The 26026-nt window shown below is 54.9% G+C and overlaps 1 protein-coding gene across 4 annotated transcripts in view; it reads left to right on the top strand.

Annotated features, from left to right (window-relative positions):
• KLF8 (KLF transcription factor 8) overlaps nucleotides 1–25796 on the top strand; it is a 93034-nt gene extending 67238 nt beyond the window's left edge. For all 4 annotated transcript variants that reach the window (XM_073360691.2, XM_073360690.2, XM_078854228.1 and 1 more), the window contains 4 exons: nucleotides 8895–9447; nucleotides 12686–12788; nucleotides 13197–13339; nucleotides 18586–25796. In XM_073360691.2, the coding sequence (XP_073216792.1) occupies nucleotides 8895–9447; nucleotides 12686–12788; nucleotides 13197–13339; nucleotides 18586–18767 (981 nt within the window). In that variant the 3' untranslated portion in view covers nucleotides 18768–25796. The remainder of the gene's footprint in view (nucleotides 1–8894; nucleotides 9448–12685; nucleotides 12789–13196; nucleotides 13340–18585) is intronic.
• Nucleotides 25797–26026: the final 230 nt, after the last annotated feature.

Below are 26026 nucleotides of genomic sequence, written 5' to 3'. Positions count from 1 at the left end.
GCTGTTCCCACTGAGAGTTGGCCTGCATTGGCCATGTGCTGTCCCTGGTGGCCCAGAGCAGTAATGCCTGATTGACCATAACAGCTTGCTTCCACTCTTGGACCCAGCCCCTGTTCTCTTTAGCTTGGAGGCTGGTGGGGGTGATGCACTGAGCCTCTGGCGGTAGAGGGGGCAGAGAGCAGCATGGGGCAGGTTGCTCAGTGATGTGCAGAGCAGCGTGGGCAGGAAGGAGTTAACAGGGAGGGGACAGGGGGTGCTCTGTGGAATCCTGCCTTGGTGTCTGGTTTTGGAGAAGGGTGTGAAGCAAAAGGCCTGACAGCAACTGTCGTGGATGGTTTTGTCAGAGACACCTGCACTGCACAGAGTGGGACTGACAGGAGAGGCAGGGCTGGCCAGGAGATAAAAGGCTTGGGGATAGGTGGGGGGCCTGGATCAAAGAGAAATCTGTGCTCTGCCTGGCTGGAGGGGCCTGGGTGTGGAAAACAGATGGGAAGGGAAGCAGAGGGATGGCTGAAGGAGGCCATAAATCTCAAGGGGTGTCGGATGGGCTGTGGTGGAGAAGGGCTCTGTGGGTGGATCAGCCAGGCTGTAGACTGTGGGGTGGGTGGCTTGCACCGGGAGGCTTCTAACCCCCCTGGGATTCAAGCCCAGCTCTGTCTATAACTGTTGGGGGGCAGGCAGGGCCTGCAGAGCGCAGCTAATCCCTGGCCTGGCTGACGCCCTGAGCAGAGCCTGGGGCTGCACATAGCCGGTGGGGCTAAGGTGGCTGCCACAGGGAGCGGGGAGGGGGAAGGAAGGCAGCCAGGCAGGCTCTCAACAGGATCTCTGTGTGGGTGGCTCCGCTCAGGGAGTGACAGCCGTGGGTTGGGCCTGTCTCGGCTTGCCTGCCAAGGGAAGGATTTGTTTTGTCACCAGGCTGGCTGCAAGGGCTTGGGCCGCAGCCAGGCAGCACATCAGAGCCACCTAGGACAGTGCACCTATCCAGAGCAGCGGCCTATATGGCGAGGGTCCTGGGAGCGCGGAGATGACTGGGGGAGGGCAATTCATGCACATGAGGTCAGGGCTGGGTTAGGGTGTGAGTCTGACCATCTCCTCCCAGCATGCCCCCACCCCCTGTTTGGGATCTGAGGAGAGGGTTGCGTCTGAGCCCCTGGCTTCCCCAGCCATGCCTCTCCCAGCCATGCCGGCAGCCTTTTGCAAGCATCCTGCAAAGGCTCCTGCTCCTCCCCCCACTTGGGCATCAGCCGCCAGCACTCCTGGGCTCCATGCCAGGTGGTGCCAACTTCTGCTGCCACTGAGTCCCTGCTGCTTCCTAGTGCTCAGCCAAGCTGGGGGTAAAACCGGCTCCATCCTGGGCTCCCAGTCCAGCCTCCTGGCTGCAGACCTCTTCTTCCCTGGGACAATGACCTCCCCTCACAACCCAGCCACCTTCTGGTGCAACTCACCCCTGTGCCTGAAGGGTTAATGTGCCTGAGGTTAACCCTCTCCCAGATCCCTGGCATCCTCTCCCAGTCCCCATCCTGCTGGCCAAGGGCTGGGTGGGATTCTCTTGTGTTCCTCAGCAGCCTGGAAAGCGATAGGGAATGCGCCCCCAAGGAGATGCTCGGCACAGCTTTGCCTAGATAGTGAACTCCTACCTCTGCCCATTCCCCTCTTGCCAACTGGACCCACTGGAGGACATCTCTGTGCCACGTAGCCAGGCTGTGGTGCCCCCTCACAGCCCCAGAGGAGCGCAGTGCTGACTTCCCCACTGAATCTTGTGGGGGAGAGGTATGGGCACCCCCTAGTGAGCAGGGAGGGGATATCGCTGCTCACCCCCTGCTCTTGTATCTCCTGTGGGAGGGGCAGCTGGTGCCCCCCTCACAGGAGTCCAATTGGCCAGGGCGGGAGCCCTCGTCCTCTCTCATAGCAGCACCCCCTCGCAGCCAGGGATGGGCAAATGTTCTGCAAGCTCCATGAGGGTCGTCTCCTCGGGGGCTGCGGGTTGACCCCCACCTGGCCCATCTCTTGGGCCTGCAGGGACAATAAACCGACCCAGCGCTCTCCCCAGCCGCCTCTCTTGGTCCATGCGCAGGCTGCAGGCCCCAGCTGGTTCGTCTTGTACTCGAAGCCAGTGTGCCCAGCCTGGGGCCGCTGTGGCTGCCTTGCTAACGATCAGAAGGGGGTGGCAACCCTGGTCTGTCGGGGGGCCCCTTTGGAAGCTGACAAGTAAATGTTTATGGGAGCCTCAGAATAGAGCCCAGGGTTCTGAGCCCAGCTCCACCTTGGTCCACCCAGGAACCCCCTGATTGCTGCCAGGGGGCAGCTGAGTACCCCACTACTTCACCCATGCTGCTCTGGGCTGTGATTGGCCGTGTCTTTTAACCTTTTGGCTGGGGACGGGATCTCCCCCCCCCCCCCCCCCCCGCGCAGCGCTAAGGTGTAACCACAGGGCCAAAAAGGTGGGTGGCTTGGCTGGGCTGGGAGGGAAGAGTTGGATCTGCCCCAGTGACCTCTGGCCATTCTGCAGGGGCATGGAGTTTGGACATATGAGCTGCTCCCTGGGCGCACAGCCGTGATCTAGTTCTCATAGCAACCCGCAGGCCTGTTCCATGCCTTGGGGGTGTGCTGGGGGGTGCTTTTTGTTCCTTCTCTCCCTCCCACTCCCTCCCCATCCCCCAGTGGAGGCTCAGCATGCGTGAGCTCCATCTGCTGCCTCTCCCCAGCCCAGGCCCTGCACTGGAGCACAGTGCCCTGGGCGGGCTGGCATCCAGAGCCAGTGGGGCAGGGGTCTGGCTGCATAGGAGTGGGGCTGGTGTTTGTATGATGCAGGACTCCCCCTGCCCGCCATTGCCCCGAAGGTGCACACACAGCCATCTCCCCCTTGCTCGAGACCTGCACTACAGTCTGAGGTGGTGGGTCAGTGCCCTGGCTTTCTGCCTTCAGAGATCAAGGCTCACATCCTCGCTGAGGTCCTGCATGAGATCCACCATGGTAGCCTCATCACAGTCCCTGCAAAGCCATTCTGCAGGCTGGCCCCCTTCCCCAGTTCTGATCCAGGGGCTTGGGTGTGGAATGGCAGTGGTGCTGGTCTGGAGTGAGCTGCGTAGGGGTCAGGACTGGACCTGCACTCATAACCAGCAAGTCTAGATCAAGTAGCAGCAAAGAGCGAGGTGTGGGGAGCCCAGGACTCCTAGATGCGGGGCTGTGGGTTGGTTGATGGGCAGCAGAGAGCTGTGTGCGGGGAGCCCAGGGCAACCGGGGTGAGATGGGAGTGGGGGCTGTGGGTTGGGATTGAGGGGCAGCGAACAGCAGTGTTAGGCGAAGAAGCACAGGACTGGACTAGTAAGGTGTGATACAGGTTAGGACTAAGGTTCATTAGGAGACCTTTCACATTCTTAAGGCCCAGCAATGCAAGTACCAGCCTGCAATGAGATGAACCACGCCAGCCGCACTCACGGCACAGAAATGCCCTGATCAGGATGCTTCTGGGGCTCTGCTAGCATCATACCATGTTAGCCGTGGAAATCTACTAGCAGGCCCTGGTCTTCAGTAGCCTCTTTCTGGCTCAGAGCCAGGGCACCCAGCTCTTCGGGCAAGCTTCCAGCACCTGGACTTGCAGCACCTGACCTGGGTCAGGCAGAGAATACGTTCCCCTGGCTACTGTCAGGGCTGGTTCAGACTGCACTCGGTTGGGGGGCATTGCTGGGCAAAGGGAAGGGGAGGGGCTGCTCTTTCAAAAGTGAATGCAGCAGTGCTGGTGAAAGGCCCCCGGCTGCCAGCGCTGGAGGCCTCTGTATCCCCAGAAGGGGGACAGGCTCGGGGATGCCGGCTCCTCCCTGCCCACCCTGATCTAGAGGGGAGCTCCATCTCCAGGGTGTCACCATGTCTCTGCTGAGGCTGCCAATAGATTGTGATGTTCAGGGGGAGGCGGGTTAGTACCAATTATTTAATGTTCCCTATGGCATCAAATCTCAGTGCCCCCTTCTTGAGTCACCTCCTCCAAGTCCCGGTGACTCCCTCGTGTCAAGCCATTCTGTGCCACCTCCCAGCTGAGCGGGGGTTGTCTCCATCTCCCTCCCCCTCCCAGCGTTTCCCTTTCCCGCTTCCCTCTGCTTCTTCCTCTGCCAAAGGGCTGGGAGTGAGTTGCTGGATGGAGGAGCCTTGATCTGTGCCCCACATTACTGCTGCTATCCCAAATCTGTCCATGCTTTGGGGAGGGAGTGTGTCCATCCATACAGAGGATTTACTGAGCGTAATCCCTCTGCCAAGCTTCCCCCCTCACCCCGCCCTGACCCACTCTTGCTGAACAGGACCAGACGGCACATCAGAAATCAAGGGGAAAGTGTCCTGAGGACTGTGCTTCTGGGATGTCTGCTGTTTTGGGCGGGGCGGGGCTGTGGTTAGGGCGGGGCGGGGCTGTGGTTAGGGCCCAGGCTGGAAGCGGGAAGGCCCGGACTGTATTCCCAGATCTGCCCTGGAGTCACTGTGTGACCTTGGCTGGTCAGTCACACCTCTGTGCCTTGGTAAACTATGTGTGTAAAAGCTGGATGGGGTGTGTCAGTGTGGAGAGGGGCGGGTCAATGAGCGCTTATGGGGAGAGCTCTCCTCCAATGGAAGTGCCGGGTATTTCCATGTCACTGCATAGGGAATCATGGGATTAGATTGCTCTGTGGAAACATTACCTGCATTTCTAGCCGAGGGCCTCAAAGCATTTCCCAAATGTTAATTAAACCTCATGCCACCTCCTGACAGGCAGCTGAGTATCACCTGACCCATGTTGGGGAAACTGAGGCACAGAGTGAGTCACACAGTGACTGAGGCAGGGATAGAACCCAGGAGTCCTGACTCCAAGCTCATCTGCACCAACCAGCAAGTAATACCACCTCCCTCTCCCCTGCTGGCTTGAACTGGGAGCAGTGTGACTCCACGGATGTGGTGGCTGGGCCTGGGAGCCCTCATCCATGGTGTTACACTCCTTCTTGAATGCTGTCAGTATGTTCCTGCATTCTTTACAGGCTGCCCCAGAGCCTCAGGGCTCTGCGGCCTGATCCTGGAAGGTGCTGAGTGTTTCTTCCTGCCATGCAAGCCAGTGGGAGTTGAGAGTGCTCAGCCCTTGAGAGACCAATAGCGAGGTGTCTACAATTTTGCATCCCGTTTTCTATCTTGGGCAGAAGCAGGTAGACCTGGGTGCCATGCCAGTGGGGCTCAGGAGAGTCCCATAGCACAAGATCCTTCATCCCCCTCATTAAAGAGGGTAGCTGGAGTCCAGTTCCCAGGCTACCCTTACCCATGGGCAGCCAGCACTGTAATGACCTAGTGCAATCCTTAGCCCGCACATGGCATGTTGGCATTGCACATTGGCCCCAAGCTGGTGTCAACGAATGCTCCAGTCAGAAGCGACATGTTACTCAGTGTCTCTGCTCCCCGGGTCTCTCTGTCGCTCCCTGTCCTCCCAAGGGGCTTCCCCATCAGCTTGGCATGGCAGGAGATGACATTTCTAACCACCAGGCCTGGGATCAGAAAATCCACTCAGCTTCTCCGCTGTACGGCGAGCTGGGAGCTGCGATCGGCTGCAATGGTGTTGATGATACACGAGGTTGACTAGAATGCAGGCCGCCGTCTTGGCTTTGCCGGGCGAACAGGAATAGCAACTTGTTTGTGTCAGAAGCAGATCTGACTCAAGGAGCGAATGATTCTCTGACGCGAGCTGCCCTTTAAACAAAATCCACACACGTGCTAGCCTTACTCCTGCAGCATTACATAACCCACAGGCTGATGGCTGAAGGTCACTGGGAGTGGAAGGTGTCCAAATAGCGCTCGGCAATCACACCTAGAGCGTTCCAGGGAGCAGCTTGTGGGGAACTGAAAAATCACCCTTTTCTTGTCCTACTCATCAAATAGCTAAGCACTAAGCTAGGCAGCCTCTTCTGGATGCTTACGACATAAGATGCCGCTATGTAGAGGTGTTCAGTGCAGCACTCAACCCAAGTCTAGCTTGTCCGTGTCAGTCACTCCAGTGGCTAACTCGGCACTGAAGGGATGACTTACTGATTGAACTGCTTTGTTTCCTTTCAAGGGTCGGTTCAGATCCAGGCAGAGTCAAGTCAGCCAAACTAAACTTCCCAGGTGCATCAGTGGCATTCCACCACATTTTGCTGGGTTGGGTGGAATTTTTTCAGATGAGACCTTTGTCACCCGGGTCCTTTCCGCTTTGCATGATATTCAGAATTCCCTGGCCCTTTGTGGTTGCCCCTATATCCTTTGTAACATACTCCTGTTCTCTCGTTTCATCTCTTTGTGCTGTGTTTTCATTGGCCGCTACTCTCAACCCCAGAAGTGGCTGCATTTGCTGCCTGTGTATAGTGGGGCCTTTTGGGATGAGAGGTTGTGACAGACATGGCGATTTCCTGTAGTATCCTTGGAAAAACCTTATTGAATTAAGTTTAAGTATCTTTGGAGTCTGTTCTAGTAGTTGTAACGGTTAAGTATTATTATGGGCCTGGATGATCCAAGGACTATACTGAACAATGTGGCAGACACAAATGGTCTTTTGGGACAATATATGTGAAGTGGTTTTGCTGGGAAATTTGTAGAGGGATATGAATGCAATTCCCTACTCCCAGTTATGCACAAACCCAGTCTTTTGCAGTGGGTGGACCTCTGTCTGCTGATCACCTGTTACATGAGGCCAAGATCAAAGGACAGACTGAACTGTTCTGATTCTGATTGAGGACTGTTGTACACTTGTAACCACAGGAAAGACCTTGTGGTGGGGGGTTTGGAGGGCTGATTCCTACCAGAGCCCTCCTTGGAGTTGGGAGTGAGCTCTGGTAAGCAGGTGTGTAAGTTTTTTTTACTGTTTTTAAGACATGGTCTCTGTGATGCTTTTACCTTAAGAATAAATGTGCTTGCTTAGAGCTGCATGGTAGCTTGTGATTGCTGGCAATTCCAGCTCTTCGGAGAGCAAGCACAGAGCAGACGCTGGCATGTTCAGGCAGTCTGGCTTGCTCAGAATATCCCAGTGCAGGCAGGGAGCTGTGCAGCCTGGAAAACCCTAGCCAGGAGGAAGCGAGATGCAGGTCTGTACCCAAGATTGGGGACGGCTGAGGAACTTAACAGGTGCAGTTGCCCTGGATTGTGACAGAAGCATTGTGTAAGATGAGCTGATTGCATGTTGCAGCATGTGGGAGTCTCCCTACTGGAGAGAGTCATGGAGCCATCCCCACGCCCTGCAGCAGGCCTAGCCGGGGAACCAGGCTGAACTGGTGGGTGGGCGGGGAGTCTCATTTTCTAATTGACTTTGGTCAGGGTGTCCAGCACATTGATTTCAAAGGCCAGGGCTTCGGAGCTGCCTGGAGCTGTGCTTCCTCCCTTCCCCACCCCACCCCTCCTCGTCTGCTCTAGAGTGGCAGGGGAGGGAGGGTTTGGCTGTGGATTGAAGTCATCCCTCTTCTCCTTCCCCCCTCTTTTCTCCACACACCAGGAAGCTCGGTAAAGTGGTACCCCGGGGCAGCATCCATGGGGTGTTTGTCGGGTGTTTTAGCAAGTGCCCCGCTTTGAAGCAATGGGAGCGAGAGAGAATCGTTGACTCAGACCAGGAGCCTAAAGCCTAGTGGCCCTCTGCCAGCTCTGTGTGGCTGCTCCACCCGGCTGGCTCCGGGTCCCGAAGCTTAGGTTCCAAATGGCTCATCCCATGACCCAGATTCACTCCTTGTCTCCCCTCCCACCGAATCTGGGCTCTCTTCCCTGCATGCACACAGGCACACATGCAGTGAATGACTCTTGCCTCCCATCCCCTGGCTGAGGGGATGCCAGACCGGCTGGGTGCATTGGAAGGATCATTCCATTGGAACTGGCGGGGCAGGAGTTCTTTCTTTTTAAAAACGAAATGCAGAAAAAGCCAGAATAGGAATTTCTCAAGCTTACCCCATGAACGCTGCTGTTTCTCATGCCGCGTTCCCGAGGGAGGATGTTGGTGGGCGTGCGGGTAATGCTAGCCTTCTGGAAGCGCAAGGGTTAATGCAAGGGTTCTTCCACGCACACCATGGTACGTCTGGGGCTACGGTGTAACACGGCAGGGTGAATGTCTCCGGCATCTGCTCTCCCTTCTAATCCAGTGTAGTGCTTAGCGGTGTGATGCCCATGCCCACAGCATGGTCTGAGCACAGGACTGGGAGCCAGGACTCCGGCGCTCCCTCCCAGCCTTACCAGTGATTCACTGTGAGCAGTGGGAAACCTGCTCTCCCCCTTTGTGCCTCAATTTCCTTATCTCGAAGACGGGAGTGATGGCCCCTGCCTCCCCAGGTGCTCCAATGCTGTGGAGAGCATGGCCATAGCAGTACCTGGACAGATGGGCGTTGAGAGGCTGAGCTCTGTTGTGCGTCTGATGGCTGCAGTCCAGCTCCCTCCTGTCCCCTGTGTAGTGAGTCTGTGCCGGGGGAGACGCTAGCAATCTGCCAGCAAAATGACCTGGAAGAAGTGGTTGGTTCCAGCTACCTCACCCTTCCCTCCCACACCACAGAGCCAGTACCCTGTGTGTCTCTATCCGTGACTAGCTACAGTGCTGGGATGCGTTTCTTGAGAGCCCATTTGACCCTGCTGCATGGAGCTTTTGTCATGCTGGGCAGTGTGGCCCAGTGGGTGGGGAACTAGGTTGGGAATCTGGACATTTGGGTTCAGTTCCTAGATCTGCTGGGTGATCTTGGGAAAGTCACTTCCCCCTTTCTGTGCCTCAATTTCCCCATGAGTAAAATGGGGGACACTGGTATTTCCCTCCCTCCCAGGGTGTGGGGCAGTTTCTCCCTTCCCAGTTGCTGCAGTGCCTCCCAGTGGAGGGCTTGGGAAGTGCCATGTGCTGGCCTCACTCAGTCCACGCCCCGGTGCCCTCATTGTTGATTTCTTGTCTCTCCCAGGCTGCAGGCTCAGTCCAGAGTAAGGTGCTGCCCAAGATGAGCTCCTCATCACTGCTGGAGGACAGCTCCATAGAGCCCCCGGTGCTGCTGACTGACATAAAGACGGAGCCTCCTGAAGAGCTGCTGGCCAGCGACTGCAACCAGCCCCAGGCCGAGCCCGTGGACCTGTCACTCAACAAGCCCAAGGTGTCTCTTCAGTCCTCCACCCTGCTGCCCTCCTCCATCAGGTCCTCGCCCATGCTGGTGGCACCACCCATCCAGGCCCCTGTGGTCTCCATGTCACCCACGGGGCTGGGCTCTTCGTCCGCCATCCCCGCCGTGCTGTCCCCTGGCTCCATCCTGGCCTCCACGCAGGGCAGCGGGGGCCAGCAGATCCTGCACGTCATCCACACAATCCCCTCGGTCAACCTGCCCAGCAAGATGGGCAATCTACAGACCATCCCAGTGGTGGTGCAGTCCCTGCCCGTGGTCTACACCACCATGCCCACAGACGGAGTCACCGCCGCCATCACCGTGCCCCTCATCGGCGGTGATGGCAAGAACGCCGGATCTGGTAAGGGCTCACTTCCCTTCCCCAGGGCTGTGGGTTGGGATTGAGGAGTGTTGGCAGGATTTGAGGAGCATCAGCAGAGATCAGTGGGTAGGGGAGCCCAGAGCAGGAACCACTGGGAGATGGGGGAGCGGGGTTGTGGGTCAGGCTTGGGGAGCCCAGGACTGGACTAGCAGAGTGAAGCAGTAGCTTGGGATTTGAGGGATATTGGCAGAGCCGTGGAGGGATCCCAGAACTGGCCCAGCCATGGACAGATTGGGCCATGGAGACTGGACCCCTGGAGATGGGATCCTTCCTGGTTAGGGCTTAAGCATGTCAGCTGGGGGCATCGTGGGGGAAGATTGCCCTGCCGCTGACCCACTTCCGTGGCAGAGCTGTCCATCTGGTACCTTTCACCAGGGCTAGCGTCATAAGGCAGCAGCCAAGCCAGGGCTTCATAAGGTCCTGTTGGCTCCGCTCCCAGAGCGTGATGAAGCCCATCTGTCTGGGTGTGGGAGGAAGCCTGGCGTGCCGGCACTGCTGCAATGGGCAGGCATCATGTGGTGCCCAGCGGGCAAATGCCTTGCCTCCTTCCTTCGCCTGTAGGTGCATGATGCTGCATGACGCTCCCCTGACCCCAAGTGGCCAGTTGTGGTAGGTGGGCGGTCCCTTCTCCACGGGCTCCGAGTTCAAACCCAGCAAGAGGGAGCAGGGCTAGGTGTCTAACTCCATGTTCCAGCCGGGCTTGCGTCAGCCCTGCCGTGTGCTCAGTCACTTCCCGGGAAATGCAGCATGTGCTTTGGAAGGCAAGGCCCGGCCTGGCGATCGGAAAGGCTGTTGGGTGTCCCAGCTGCACTAGCATAGTCGGGATCTGCTCTGCTGGCCCGTCTCTGACCAGAGCCCATGGTGTCTGTGAGAGTCCCATCGCTGATCCCCCCTGCCAGCAGGCCGCGGGCTCGGAGCCTGTGTCCCCCAGCTGCTCTCTCCAAGGCAGTTGGGATTTCCCCCAGTGTATTCTGGATCTCTTCTTCCCCTCCCCCTGCCATTCCTCTTTCCCAGCCTCATTCCCTCCACTGGCCCCGCAGCTCCCTCTCCATATGCCCTAGCCCTGCACCATGTGGGGTGCCAATGGTTCTGCACCGAATCTCCCCCACCCTTTGCACCATCGCCCTGCACCCACAGCATGTGTGCCCGGGAGCCCACCCCTGAGAAGGTGCAGCCACATCAGACCCTGCCTACTGATGTGGGGGTGGGAGGGGGTTTCTCCCTAAAGGCCTGGCTCAGCTGGCTTCCTCCCTGTTCTTTGGGAGCTCTGGCTGCCTGGGAGCTGCTCTCTGGGGGTATGGGGCGGCACTCAGCACCTGACGCTGGCAGTTCAGTGTGCCCGGGACTGATGGGACTGGTCAAGGGAGGCTCCAGGGGGGGCTCCCCAGTTGCAGGAGAGGGGTGGGTTTGTAGCCACGCTTTCACAGGTGGTCCCTGACTCTAGTTGCCTCAGTGCGTGGGAGCTTGGCTTGGGGCCCCTTAGCCTGTCCAACAGGGCCCTGTGAAACTGGATACCCAGAATTCAGGACCACCTGGGTAGGATGGAGGGGAGGTGCTGAATGGGCTATTTCTTGGCTAAGTGTGTTGGGGGCAGGGTGGTGGTCCTGTTTGGGGGAGATGGGGAGGGAGGGGAGTTTTCCCAGTTGGGAGATGAACATGATTCCTACTGGAGCTGGAGGAAGGGAGTTTCCCTGCTCTGTGTGTACGCTGGGGGTGGGGTTGGGCGGGGTCCCAGCTCTGTGTTTGGGGGATGGGTGCGATTCCTGTCAGAGGCTTGGGAGGGGTCCCTGCTCTCTGTGTGTTTGTGGGTGGGTTTGATTCTCAGCTGGCTGATCAGCACTGGTAGGCGCTGGGTGGTTCCCGGCTGTGGGGAGGGGATCAGCCACCCCTCACAACTGCCTGGCAGGCCCCACTCCACCCTATCTGTTCCAGTTCTCATGCTGCACCCATCACCTTGGGCTCAGTGCCTGTTTCTTTCCCACACTGCCCGGAGCTGCATGGCAGAGCTGGGATTCCTGCCCGGGGCAGGCGGGCCCCCCAGTGCTGGGGAGCTGCCTGGCTCCACAGTCGAGTGGCTGTGAGTCAGTCAGCCGTGGGAGGAGGCTGTCTGTCTGCCCTTCATCCTGGGGAGTGGGGTAAGGGGGGGTTTGGCAGGCTGCCTTCTCCCTCACCACAGGGTGGGGTCTTGACCTCCCCTCCCAGGCCCCCCCTGCGGCCGGCTCCAAGGCTGCTCTGGTTCCAGTTAGACTGGCTCCCCCCACTCCCAGCGCTTCCTGCCTCCCATCCGGTGAGCAGAGAACTCCCAGGCGCTTCCTGTCGGAGGCCCTGGCTGGTTCCCCTCTGGCCAGGGACACGTGTGGAAGTTGGGGGGCGGGAGTAGCTGAAATGAACCAGGAGCGGGGGGAGGGGGAGCTCTTTCTGATGGCTGCACCTATGCTCCAGTGCCTTGCCCAGGGGGTGGGGAGGGGACGAGGTGGTGGGGCTGGGCCTGGGTCTTGGGTCTGGATCCCATGGATGGGCCGGGGAACTGTTGGGCCCCATCCCTGCCCAGGCTGCCAACCCCCTCCCCCAACCCCATCAGCTGTACCAGGTGTCCTGCTCTGGGGTGCGAGCCGGTCCCTGTCCAGCTCTGTGACCGACTCCTGTGCTGGGCGTGTCGAAGGCCCCGCTGCCCCTCAGAGCACGGGTAGGCCTGTCTCAGCCCATTCTGAGTGACTGGTGGGGGCTGAGATGCTGCCAACCCCCTGCTGGCTTGGGGCGCTGCTTCCCGCTAGACAGATTAGCAGGTTTTTCCCCGGAGCTGGGCTCTGGGGCTGGGTGAAGTGTTGTGGGCTCAGGCTGGAAACCTTCCCCACCACTCCAATGCCCTGTCTGTCCAGTCCTCCGCACCCCATCCAGTGCCATCCCCCCGCTGTGCCAGGCAGCTCCCTTGTGCTGCTGGCTCATGTCCCTGTGACTGGGCAAGGGGCAGGAGAGATGGATTGAGAGGGGACTCAGGGCTCCAGTGCTGGGGCGGCCAATGTTACAGACAGCTCTGGGCAGGGGTGAGGTGACCAATCCCTGCAGCCCAGGAGGAGGACCCTGTGGGTTCTAGGTCAGCAGAGGGAGCGTTATCCCATGGTGCAGTGGCTTTGATTCCTGGTCAGAGCTGGGGACAGAGCAAGGGGATGTGGCTCTGGGGCTATCTCCGGTTTCAGTGGGTCTCTTTCCTCCCCAGTGAAAATTGACCCCAGCTCCATGTACCCCCTGGAGATGAACAGTGACAGCGAGGACAGCGTCACGGAGAGCAGCTCAGCCCCCTTCCAGGACCTGCAGAGAGAGTGAGTGCCATCCACACACTGCCCTGGTCTATGGCTGGGGTGGGCCCACTTCTTGGTGATAGAGCTGGGATTGGCACCTGCGTAGTACGGGGCTGGGGGCGGAGAAAGCAAGGCTTGCCTGTTGGGTCTGTCCAGCAGGGGAGGGAGTATCGGCTTCCCCTCCCCCACGTTGATGAGGCTGCACAAAGCTGCTTCATAAATGACTGCCCAGGGCACTGGCATGGTGCTACCCATTGTGGGGGTGGAATCCGGCTGTGGTAGGTAAGGCCATCCCTGGGGTGGAGCTATGGTTCCCTGGTTGCTGCAAGTCAGGCGTAGTCTGCTGCGAGGGGCTGTGCCAGCCCGGAGGGAGAGGGTGGGGCCCCCAGGAACCAGCGCTGTGTGACACTGCTGTCTCCCCCTGCCCAGGTCGCGGTCGCCGGTGGCCCGGATGCAGCGGGCCGAGTCCCCCGACTTGAAGAAGAGGCGGATTCACCAGTGTGACTTCGAGGGCTGCAACAAGGTGTACACGAAAAGCTCCCACCTCAAAGCACACAGGAGGATACATACAGGTAGGGCTCGGTGGGGCAGCCTGTGCCATGCTGCTGCCAGTCCAGGGTGGCTACGCCCCAGAGCCGTCCCACCGCCCAGCCGGGGGACCTCGGTGCTGCGGGGGGGAATCTCCCACGGGCCCATCGCCCCCCCACGGCCTTTCTGCTCACCATAGCAGAGACCAAGGCATGGCTGGGCCGTGGACACTGAGGTCCCCTTACTACTAGGGACAGGATAAGATCAGCAGGGCAGAACCTTGCCCTGCCAGGACCCGTGCTGATCTTGCTCTGTGGAGGGGCTGCTCCAGGGCTGACCTTGCACCAGCTCTGAACTGGCTCCAGTACAATCCGTGAGTGGCAGTGCCTGATGGATGAGATTCCCTGCCCCACCCGGGCAGGGGTTTCTGTGTACCAGCACGAAGGTAGCTGCACTGGGAGCTGGTGTGTCCCTTCCTACACAGTGCATTTGGGCTGAGATCCCCAGAGGAGGCAGAGGGCGGGCAGTGCTGTGGGGTAACAGGGAACACACAACCCAGTTTGGCTTAGTTTTGTTCACCTTGGTTTAACTCCAATGGCTAGTGAACCATTTTGTGAGCTCTCCAGCCTCAGAGACAGCACAGCTGAGATCCCCACCAAGTCCTCCCACAAAACCAGAGGTGCCCTAGTTCAGCATTCCTGGGACTCTGTGATCATGCCCTGCATCTCCAAGACCCTGTCCATCCTGTGGTCTGGCAGGAAGGGCCTCTGAGCTTATCTCCACCTTGGCTTCATGCCTCTCTGTGCCCAGCTCAGTGGGCGCAGGGCCGTGCCCTGCAGCCGGGAGAGCCCAAATGCCCAGTGACTCCAGTCCAGGGTTCTCAGTTTGGAAAGCTGTGAGCCATGTGCAACCTACTCCAGGCTGGGTTGAAGGGGGCTTTTTAATTAGAGGGAAATTCCAGCTGCCAGCCCTCAGGGTTAATTGCGAAGGGAGCCATGCTGCTCCGGGCTCACAACCTGCCCACAATCTGCACAGGCCCTGACTCTCTCTGCGTATGGTACTGTCCTTGCTCTGCTTGCATGGGTGTGTAGTTCTCAGATAACCACCCGGGGGCAGACGTCTGCCTTCTGGACACAGCTTCCAAGTGCTGGGTTGTCTGTGAAAGCCTTTACAATTGGATTTGAATGTGTGGCCTTGAGAGCTGGGGGGCCAGGGGAGGAGATTCATATCCCCTGGGGGCAAGAGGAGTTTTGTGACTGGGTGCCATGGGCTTCCAGATGAGCTGCTGGAGTGGGCTAGATGAGCTGCTGGAGTGGGCTAACTGGGACATATGGCATGTCATACTGGAGGGATATTGTCCTGGATCCTCTAAGGCATTTAGGCACCTAACTCCAATCGGAATCAATGCCTTTGAGGATCAGGACCATTAGCCCTTTGGGACTAAGAAGGGGATTTATTTTTGCTGACCATGATCCCCTAGGCTGTTCCGGGCTCTGCTTCATGGGGGAGGGCTTTTGTCCTCCTCTAACACACATGTGTTTGACTGAGAATGCAGTGCTGTCCCTCCTGGCTGCTGCGTCTGGCCCCACCCGGCGAGGCCGTAATGTATAGGCCTGCGTACAGTGCAGCACGAGGAGTCACGGCCTCTCCATCCCCTCCCCTTGAGGGGATCAGCTCAGGATGGAGGCTGTTAAATGCACTTCTCCCTGGGCTGCAGAAATCAGGGGGCTATTGAGCCATCCATCCATCTCTTTGCCTTGCCCCCATCTCAGGGCAGCGCCCCCCACAGTCCAGCAGCTGACCTCTGCAAACAGGAAAGCCTGCATACTCTCTGAAGGGGGGGGATGGATTTCCCCCCTCTGAATTAATTGTTCAGTAGGATCAAGGGGTCCCCCAAACTCTGAAGGGGGTTTTATGGGTGTAACTGAAGGCAGGATTGGGACCCTATCCCGTAATCCATGAGGTGCACGGATGAAAGATCCATTCCTTTAGAGAGTCATTGGGAACACTGCATTATAATAATAGAATCGTACAATATTAGGGTTGGAAGAGACCTCAGGAGGTCATCTAGTCCAATCCCCTGCTTAAAGCAGGACCAACCCCAACTAAATCATCCCAGCCAGGGCTTTGTCAAGCCAGGCCTTAAAAACCTCTAAGGATGGAAATTCCACCACCTCCCTAGGTAACCCATTCCAGTGCTTCACCACCCTCCTAGTGGAATAGTGTTTCCGAATATCCAACCTAGACCTCCCCCCACTGCAACTTGAGACCATTGCTGCTTGTTCTGTCATCTGCCACCACTGAGAACAGCCTAGCTCCATCCTCTTTGGAACCCCCCTTCAGGTAATTGAAGGCTGCTATCAAATCCCCCCCTCACTCTTCTCTTCTGCAGACTAAATAACCCCAGTTCCCTCAGCCTCTCCTCATAAGTCATGTGCTCTAGTCCCCTAATCATTTTCATTGCCCTCTGCTGGACTCTCTCCAATTTGTCCACGTCCCTTCTGTAGTGGGGGGACCAAAACTGGACGCAATACTCCAGGTGTCGCCTCACCAGTGCCGAATAAAGGGGAATAATCACTTCCCTCGATCTGCTGGCAATGCTCCTACTAGTACAGCCCAATATGCCATTGGCCTTCTTGGCAACCAGGGCACACTGCTGACTCATATCCAGCTTTTTGTCCACTGTAACCCCTAAGTCCTTTCCTGCAGAACTGCTGCTTAGCCAGCTGGTCCCCAGCCTGTAGCATGGGATTCTTCCGTCCTAAGTGCAGGACTCTGCACTTGTCCTTGTTGAACCTCATCAGATTTCTTTTGGCCCAATCCTCTAATTTGTCGAGGTCACTCTGGACCCTATCCCTACCCTTCAGCATATCTACTTCTCCCCCCATCTTAGTGTCATCTGTGAACTTGCTGAGGGTGCAATTAATCCCATCATCCAGATCATTGGTAAAGATGATGAACAAAATCGGCCCCAGGACCGACCCCTGGGGCACTCCACTTGATACCAGCTGCCAACTAGACATCGAGCCATTGATCACTACCTATTGAGCCCGACAATCTAGCCAGCTTTCTATCCACCTTATAGTCCATTCATCCAGTGCATACTTTTTTAACTTGCTGGCAACAATACTGTAGGAGACCGTATCAAAAGCTTTGCTAAAGTCAAGATATATCACGTCCACCGCTTTCACCATATCCACAGAGCCAGTTATCTCATCATAGAAGGCAATCAGGTTGGTCAGGCATGACTTGCTCTTGGTGAATCCATGTTGACTGTTCCTGATTTTCCTCTCCTCCAATAATCTGTCTGACCACGAGATGGCGCCATTACTCCACACAAATCCACCTGAAGCTGATGAGGCCGTTTGAGCCAAGACTTAGAAAGCCGGCCCGCTCCCAGTCAGACTGAGGCAGGGATTGCACTGCTTGATCCTTTCTGTCTTTGGTATTTCTCTGGTCCACATCACCGCAGCATCTGACCAGCTGACAGTCTTTTACAGCATCCGAGTGCTGTAGGGCAGTGTTGTTATCCCCATTGTACAGCTGGGGAAATTGAGGCACAGAGTGGCTAAGTGACTTACCCACGGTCACACAGGAAGTCAGTGGCAGAGCAGAGAATTGAATCTGGCTGGGCCACAGCCCAGGCTAGTGCCAATCTTCCTCTCCATCTTCTAATGACACTCTCTGCAGCCGCTCTCCGACTGAACCTACTTCAGCGAAGGCAGGCAGAATGCGAGTGTAGCTCTCCTAAAACCAACAGGGAGAGCTGTGGGATAGAGGGAAGGGATGGAGTCTAACCTGAATAGACAGTGCCATGGGGGGCGTGGAGTAGAGAACTTTCCTGCGCTGGCCAAGGAATGGCTAATCAGCAGGCCTCTTCTGTCACGGGTTTCTCTGGCCCTAATAAGCACATGGCTCTGCAGTATAGTTGCTAAAATGGCAAAACCTGACATTCCAGTTGCTCTGCTCCGTGCATTATCTTCCTAGTGAACTGAGTCCAGTTCTAGGTCTCTGTCCACACAGCCATAGCCACTTGGGTGCGATTACATCTATGGATCATGCCAAGTGTTTTAGCAAACAATGTATTTTGAACTTTGTGGGGAATTCTGAAAGCGTTCCTTGGCACTGTTTCTTTTTCATGTCCCCCTGCCTGAGAGCTGCTTTGTCTCAGTATTGTGAGCCCAGCTGGAGAGAGAGAAAACAAATTCCGTTATAAACCTCCGAAAATAATCAAAAATATCCATTTCTATACAAAAGGATGTCGCCCTGCTCTCCAGCCTACCCCCATTTCATATCATGGGAGAGGGGCTTTGAACAGCACTCGGATGCTCTGAAATGCTTGCGTGGCATGCGCATAACCCCTGCAGCCAAGGGGCATTTAACTATTGCTCCCACCTCTGCCCTGCCAGCCTAACAACACTCATAGCAGCATCCTCTTACCCACCCACACAGGTATCCTAGCAACCCAGGCCAGTATCCTAGCCACCCCTCCAGTATCCTAGCAACTCCTCCAGCCCCCAGTCTCATGGAGGCTCCTCCCCCTCTCCCTTATGCCAGCAATAATAACAACCCTCTGCAGGGGTACATGGCTCCTTCAAGCCAGGATTGCCTAGGTCTTGATAGAGCCTCCTGGTTTCTCAGATAGCTCTTCAGGTTTAGACTCGAGCTGGCAGACCTACAGCATGAGGTGATGGAAATGCCAGCCCAGAGGCGTTCCAAGAGGGTTATAGCAGTTTTTGTTGTGGATTGATTTTTATGTTGTTACATCTGCTTAGCGTCAATGACTAAATACCATTTTGGAGAAGGGAAGTTTTTGTTAAAGGTTCAACAGCCTCCCACCTTCCACCAAGCCACAGCATGCTCCGATTGCTTCTACCTCCCTGAGGTCTTCCAACAGAGCCAGGAGAGAGCAGACATTCCTAGTGCTTCCTGGGGGGGCGGGGGGAAAGAGGCAGGGCCTGTGTCCTCACCATGTGACTGTGCAGCAAGGATGGAGCCCTGATCTAGGTAAATGCTACTGTAATGCACCTAATAAATAACTGAGATCAGGCATTATTACTAATTAAGAGCCTACAGGCCTTAATATCTGATCTTGGTTAAGGCTTGTAGGTACTGCTGTGATGCCCCTTGTACGTAATAATGCCTGATCTCTGCTGACAGCCATAGGTGATACCATAATGCACCTAATAGATACTGCCTAATTTGGACGGAGGCCAGTGGGTGCTGCCATAATAGGTAGAAGTTTGATGTGTGCCCAAGCACTGAGCTGTCCCCTCTGCTCCCTGTGCAGGAGAGAAGCCGTACAAATGCACCTGGGAAGGCTGCACCTGGAAGTTTGCCCGCTCCGACGAGCTCACCCGGCATTTCCGCAAGCACACAGGCATCAAGCCCTTTCGCTGCTCGGACTGTGACCGCAGCTTCTCGCGCTCGGACCACCTGGCCCTGCACCGCCGGCGGCACATCATGATGTAAGGGGAGGGCCTCCGGTTCCTCCACTGCCCCCCCGCCTGCCCACCCCCGCCTCACCAGCCACAGCGGAGAGACTGCGAGACGGGAGGCACCGTCCCCAGCTTGATTCAGCCTGGCAGCAGGCTGGATGCCAGCTTGGCACCTGTGGCTGCCCACACCTGAGAAAGCAGACCTCCTACCACACACATGAGAGCTAGAATGAGGCTCTGGAGAGATGCCCTGCTCCTTCTCTTCTGTTCTCCTCCCCTTCCTTCAGTGGCTGGAAAGCCCCAGGATTCCTCGAAATGGCACCCAGCTCTTCATCTGGCTTTGATTTTTTTTTTTGCACATTACCTTCCCCTCCTGGGTCAGGAAACACCGTGGGTGTCCAGCACATGCGTGCACAGCCCCAGCACGACCCTGGCCTGGGGGAGTGAATCAGACTGGCCGGACGGCGTCGCTGCAGGCAGAAGGCTGCTGCTGGGGGTTGGATTGGGGGTTTGGCTCACGGCGAGGGGCTGGCCGTCTCCTACCCACGGGCTGATGCAATAGGGCTCCGTTCCTGTGAAGCTGGCACTGCCATCTCTCCTGTTCCACGACACATCAAACGTGGCTTGTCCTAGCTGATCCCTTGCACTCCCTGAGGTACTGCTGGCATTGGAGAGCGCGCCTGGCCTTGGCTTGATCTCTGTCTTTCATGAGCACATGGGCAACTGGCCGTTAGCGAAGAGGCCTCATTACTTGAGGACAAGGGGCTCGTGGTGTTACCTGAGGAGGGAGGGCCCGAGGAACAAAGAAAAGGGAAAACTTTGCGGAACACGGAACTGTGATGATTTTATCTGATTTTAGGGGGGGTGGGTTGGGGGACCCTGAATTCTGCCCACGCTGCAGAGCCAAGGAATAGGACAGTAGATATGTTTCTAACTTAAACCTAGCAGCCTGGACACGGACTGTTGCATTTTTCTATTGCTCGTCTGGCCTGCAGAGGCTGAGCCGGCCCCGTGCTGTGCGTGGACTCATGGGGCTCTGTACTGGATCGTTTTGGACTTGATCTTGGGGGGGCTGCGGGGCTGGAAATACACACGTCCGTGCACAGTTGATATATATATATATTTTTTTTTAAGAATTGCTTTTCCCCTTCCCTTCTGCAGGGGCGGAGCTAAGAACTTGCTGCTTTTCCAGATGCGCCTTTTTGTGTCTGCATCTTTCTCTCTGGTGGATTTGAGTTTGGCAAATGCAGGGATGGAGTGCGCCTGCCAGACAGCCTCTGTGCCGCCCACGGGAGAGGGGGCGAGTGCAGTGGCTGGAATTGGTGGGGGGAGGGAGACGGGAAGGAGAAGATCGTCAAGATGAGGCAAATCGGATCCTCGTCCTGCCACCAGCCTGGGCTAGGGATCTGGTGTTCCAGCTAAAGCGAAGAGTCTGCCAGCAATCCTGGTATTGACAGGATGTATATGCTGAAGGGGAGAGACTGGGGAGTCCCGTTAAATGTTTGGTGCTGCGTGTGGCTCTGCTTATCACATTGTTTCCCCTTTGCTCCCCAGTCCAGCTCAGCGCTGAGTTCATGTAGGCCCCGCAACTGCATTTCACTGTGCAGATTCTCTTTCTTACTCGCGTCCCTTTCATTTAAGAAGGCTCTTGATCCATAGGTGCCGACTCTGTGGGTGCTCCAGGGCTGAAGCACCCACTTAAAAAAATAGGGGTTGCCCAGCAGCTGCAGGGCCTGATTAATCTTTTGTGGGCCCTGGTGCCTGGACCATGGCCCCACCTGTGCTCCACCCCCTGCTCCACCCTGAGGCCCCACCGTCACTTGGCCTCTCTCCCTCCACCCCCCTCCGAAGCCCTGCCTGCTGCTCGCACGGGAGGCAGGGGGTGGAGAGGAGCACCCACCCGCAAAACCAAAAGTCAGTGCCTGTGTTTTGATCAACTCGCCACCCACTGCAGCTCCTTTGCGCCTCAGTGGAACCTGGAGCCAGTCCATAGCAGGGGAGGAAGAGGTGTGTGGCCACTATCCGCCTGCGGGTTATGCAGCGAGATCCCAAGCGCTGCCTCTGACGCAGGTCAGCCCTCCTCTGAAATGATCTCCCCAGGCATTGTCCCTTCCTCCAAGGGCGTGAACAAGTCTTTCTGCATGAGGGAAAATCCCACAGGGCCTGCTGCCCTTTCCAAAGCTTGAAGCTGCAGGACAATTGTTTAGGGTGAGGTTCCAGACAGGCTGGCATTTGAAATTCCATCTGGGTCACTTTGCAGCTGGCAGCTAGCTCCATGGGGAAGTAAACTTATTTCATCTGAACTTCAATCCTCAGCCTACCAGGAACACAGATCTGCCTAGACTTTTCCCATCCCCCACATTCCTGTTACCTGGCTGGCCTCAGTGTTGCCAACTCTGGCTGTATTTGGTGTTTTTCTTAAAGCTGCAGGTCCTGGACTCAGGTGACAATCTCAGCTTTCATTGAAGAGCAAAGTTTTTCCTATCTTCCTGGTTGTGGAGCAAACTTTGAACATGTGACCTCTAAAGGCTCCAAGTGAAAAAAGCCGCCCCCCCCCCCCCCAAATCGTGTTTTATAAAAACCTCATGATTTTTGAATGCTCGGGGTTGGCAATACTGAGATGAGATCTGGGAAGCTGACAGGCCATGTGTTTTGATTTTAATTTCTTCAGTCTGCTGTTTCCTGAGCATCCGTGCAAAACACACACGTACACACATGCAACAGAGCACAACAAGAAAACGAGGAGGGCAAGAGACGTCAAAGAGAACGGTAGCTCCCCTCTGTCTGAGCAGGGCAGGCTTTGCTTTGGGATTTTTACCATGAAATATTTTAAAATCTTGAGCTGTGAGATATTTGTACAAAACTGTTTGACGTTTTTCTACATGGGAATAATACGGAAAGTAGATGCATTTTATTGGTGTGTGTCTTGCTTTTAAAAAGAGGCTTTTTTGTCTTTTGGTTGGTGGGAGGGAAAAGGCCGTAGTTTCAATCCAGTAAAAACAGATCCCCCTTTCTTGGTTCTCGGCGTGATCTCTATAAAGGGAAGAAGTTGTCAAGCACTGTTTTGGGTTCCAAAATTTAGATTTCAACACCCCCCCACACAATAAATAAATAAAAAAGGCTTTTACAAAACTTAAGAGCAATAGATCTATTTCTATGGAGTTTTAACAATATAAATCTAAAGAAAATAGCATTTACATTTAGAATTTGGAAGTATTTTGGAAGTAGAATTTGGAAGTAGACATTTGAAAATTTCTTTAAACAAATAAATCCCTCCCTTGAAGTGTTTGCAGCCCAAACATTGCAGGGCTGGGAACCCAGAAGTGAAACTGACTTCCTGAGTTGGCAATGTTGAGACAGCGAGAACTGTAGACGGCCTACAGACTCAGATGATATGGGGAAGAATGGGATGCTTCAAATTGCCTTTGGATACCATGATCCGAGATGGTGTTAGTAGCCAAGATTACATTATTAATAGAGTTGGTTTTGTGAAAAAGTTTTGAAATTGTTTTCTTTTTGCAAGGCTCAAAATGAACCCATTTATTTTCACTATTCCTCTCCCAGGCCCCTCAATTTGTCTTTTTCAACAAACTCATTTTTTCCCATTCCCATTGAAAATGGCAGGGGGTGAGGAAAAGAAGGGGAACAAAAGAAAAGGAGAAAAGTAAAAGTAGGAAAATGATACATTTCAAATAAAACATCCATGAAAAGTTTCCAGAACATACAATTTTTGGACATGCACAAATTTTTGGGATGCAGAACAAATTGTGACTAGCTGTAATACACAAACATTGAAAGATGGTGTTATTGATGAGTTGGTTCTTAGCCTTGCTCAGTTGCTCTATTCCACCCTCCTCTCCTTAAACTACTAACCCGCTGCCTGCTGGATTCAGTAGCTAGGAGCATGCAAAGACAGACTGCTGGAGGCCTCACTGCCCCGTCTACACTACGAAAAATAAAATAATCAGGAGCCTGATTTTCAAAGTAGTCCCCAAGCCCACCCACACTCCCATGGATTCAGTTGAGTTGTGGGTGCTGAGAATCTCAGACAACTGGGCCCTACGGGCCAGGGCCCAGATCCTCTAAAGTCTTTAGATGCTTTTCTCTCATTGAAATCAATGGGTGTTAGGCCCCTAAATACCTTGGATAGTCTGGGCCCAGATCCTCAGCTGGTGTCAATGGTCATAGTTCCATGGAAGTCAATAGACCGCTGACAGTTTTACACCAGCAGAGGATTTGGCCCCTTGGGAATGTCTACACTGTGATTAAAAACCTGCAGCACCAAGTCTCAGAGCCCACCCCCTTCGCGGGGTCTCAGAGCTCGGGCTCCAGCCCTAATGTCTACACTGCAATTTTATAGTACTGCAGCCCGACCTCCATGAGCCTAAGTCAGCTGACCCAGGCCTGCTGCGGCCATGTCGTGGGCCTTTTATTGCAGTGTAGATAGACTCGGTGTGTTTAAACTGTTATGAAATATGATTTGTTTTAGTGCGGATTGGTTTTTTGCCTCTTTACACTGGGGTGGGGGGAAGGTTAAGGCCCCGGGTTCTTGTCTAGATATTTACCAGGGTTAGAACTGAGTTTCTTGCCCTGATTATAACTCTGGGGTTTTTCTGTGCCACGTGGGAATGAAAATACCAGTCAAGATTTTCAAAAGTCACTTTGGGTGCCTCAGTTTTTAGAATTGACCAGCTTTAGAGTCCTTTTAAAGGGGCCTGATTTCCAGAGGTGGGTTTTGAGCACTTCCAAGCCCCTTTAAGCTGTCTTGAATTGGAGACCCCCCAATCACCCTGTTTCCAACACACTTGGGCCCAAATCAGACTTACCAGCAGTGATTTGAAACTTTATGTCTGTAGACAGGGCTTGCTGCACCCCGTCTGCGCCAAGGCAGAGTAGATGTGTGCTGTTTAGGGTATCGTCTGTTGGCATGCCTGAACAATCAGACCGTGCTTTCTCCCAATTTGAAGCCAGCTGGGGTACTTAACTTCTGCTTCCGCTTGCACATGGCTCAAAAGGGAAAATGCAATGGAGGGGGATGAGGCAAACCTGGCGCTTTCTCAGTGGCTGTGTGAGCTGGGGTTGAGCAGGTCTCCTGCATCTTCTGATCCAGTATTGCGTCTCTGACTCAATAGATACATGACCGGGAAATTAGAGCTTGCAGAGGTGTGAACTGCCTCATCCATCCATGGGCCATTAACTCTGAAGTAAAAAGAAAAGGAGTACTTGTGGCACCTTAGAGACTAACAAATTTATTTGAGCATAAGCATCTGATGAAGTGAGCTGTAGCTCACGAAAGCTTATGCTCAAATAAATTGGTTAGTCTCTAAGGTGCCACAAGTCCTCCTTTTCTTTTTGCGAATACAGACTAAGACGGCTGCTACTCTGAAACCTGTAACTCTGAAGTGATGACATTCAGCGTAAGCATCAGTGAACAATGTCAGTGCTGGTTACTTGAGCTGCAGGAACATCCAGCCACAATGGGGTTGTGGGTGCAGTCTGAGCAAAGCCCCCACCACTCCTATCCTACCCCTGTCCCACCACAGAAATTGGGTGAGGGCTGGAGCTTTTGGGGATCACACTCTTCACATGTTGTGGTCCAAATGTGAGTTGCATGCGATGGGACTTGAACAGGGGCAGATCCCCTTGGGCCCAGATTCTCCCAGGCATTTAGTATCAATGGAAGTTAGGCGCCTAAACATGTGTGAGGATCTGGGCCTTTCTCCAACTTTCACTTGGTAAGACCATTCTCTCTAGTGCTTAGAGCAGAAATGCAGGGCTCAGGACTCCTGGTTCTATTCCCAGCTCTGCCGCAGACGTGCGGTGTGACCTTGGGCAAGTCATTTTTTCTCTGTGCCTCAGTTTTCCCCATCTGTCAAATGGGGATAATAATACTTAACCTACCTCACAGGGGTGTTGTGAGGCTTCCTTCGATATTTGCAAAGTGCTTTGAGATCCTTGGATGAAAGGTGCTATGAAGTGAAAAGTATTATTATTTTATTTTTAATATTAAATAACTTATAACGAAGTGCGCGCGTGCCGTGGGCTTGTGTGGGCTGCAGGCGATGTGAAGGCTGCAATGATGGACGCTTAGTGCAAGTGGCATGTGACGCCATTCAAAACCCTCGCCTTTCCAGCTGTGCATCATACTGGCTTCCTGGGTCTGGTGCTTCCCAGACAGCTGAGAAGCTGCAATGGGACCGCCACCCCCAGCAGCTCAGACCTGATTCCCCAGCCCTGCCCCACTAGCTGCCTCTGGCATCATCCGCCCTGAGAGAAGCACCTCACTGAGCTTGCCTTCAGCGGGGGGGTGCTTCGTGTAAATCTGGCCCCTCACTGTTCTCTGTCAAGGACCCTTTATGCCCTAGTTGTTGGCATCAGGGGAGGGGGCGGGTATGTAAATCAGCTCCCCAAATTCTTGGGTTTTGCTCTTATTTTTGGATCAAACCAAAACCGCTCTTCCACCACCTCCAATTGGGTTGTGTTCCCAGCCCCGCCTGGGAGATCCTCTTGGCCCTACTGGTGTGGCATTTAATGTGTGTTTTTACTAACTGGTGATCAGAGAGTTAATGGCACCAGTGAAACATGCTGGGAACGCAGATTTGGCTGGCTCTGTGTTGTCGCGACTCTGGTTGAGTTTTCTGTTCATGGTTAGTTCTTTCCCTGCGCGCTGTGGATTTGTTTTAGCCGATCTCTATCTCTGCATCCTTTCTGCTGCTGCTCCTTACCTTTCCCTGGGTCCATTATTTTAGTGATGTGTCATATGGAACACAAGCCCACCCTGCAAACGGTAAGTTCAGTAGTGGCTCTGAGCCAGATCCTAGCCCTACAGAAAGACTGATTGGAAGAGTAAAAGCCTGCAGTAGGTTTGCATGACCAAGCAATCGCTCCTTCCCCCGCCCTCAACCCTCTTTTGGGGCCTTGCTCTCCTACAGCCCAGAGAAGATGAAGTGGTTTGGATGGGATGGTTGTTGTGACCCTGTGTATTGAGTGATCTTATCCAGTTTGATTGTTGTACTGTTTTTTTGTTTTTTTTTTTAATTAATAAAATGGTATTTTAAACTTGGGAACGTTGTTTTATTTTTCCTTCCAATGGGATCTTAGCCCTCTTATATCCCCAGCTACTGGGATCTACTTCTACAGACATATTGGGACTCCAAACTTAAGGGCACATTGATCACAGCTGCACTGCCTGAGTATCCTCCCAGCATGGACTAAGCTCCCGAAGTCCTGTCCTAGTATGCCGTGGGCACATCTCAAACCCTGGGAAAGAGGCCCTGGGAGCTGGCTGCCCCT

This window comes from Lepidochelys kempii, chromosome 9 (genome assembly GCF_965140285.1).
Source record: "Lepidochelys kempii isolate rLepKem1 chromosome 9, rLepKem1.hap1, whole genome shotgun sequence".
In the NCBI taxonomy this organism is placed as follows: Eukaryota; Metazoa; Chordata; order Testudines; family Cheloniidae; genus Lepidochelys; species Lepidochelys kempii.
The sequence above is the reverse complement of the archived record's forward strand: the minus strand, read 5'-3'. Positions and strand labels throughout refer to the sequence as shown.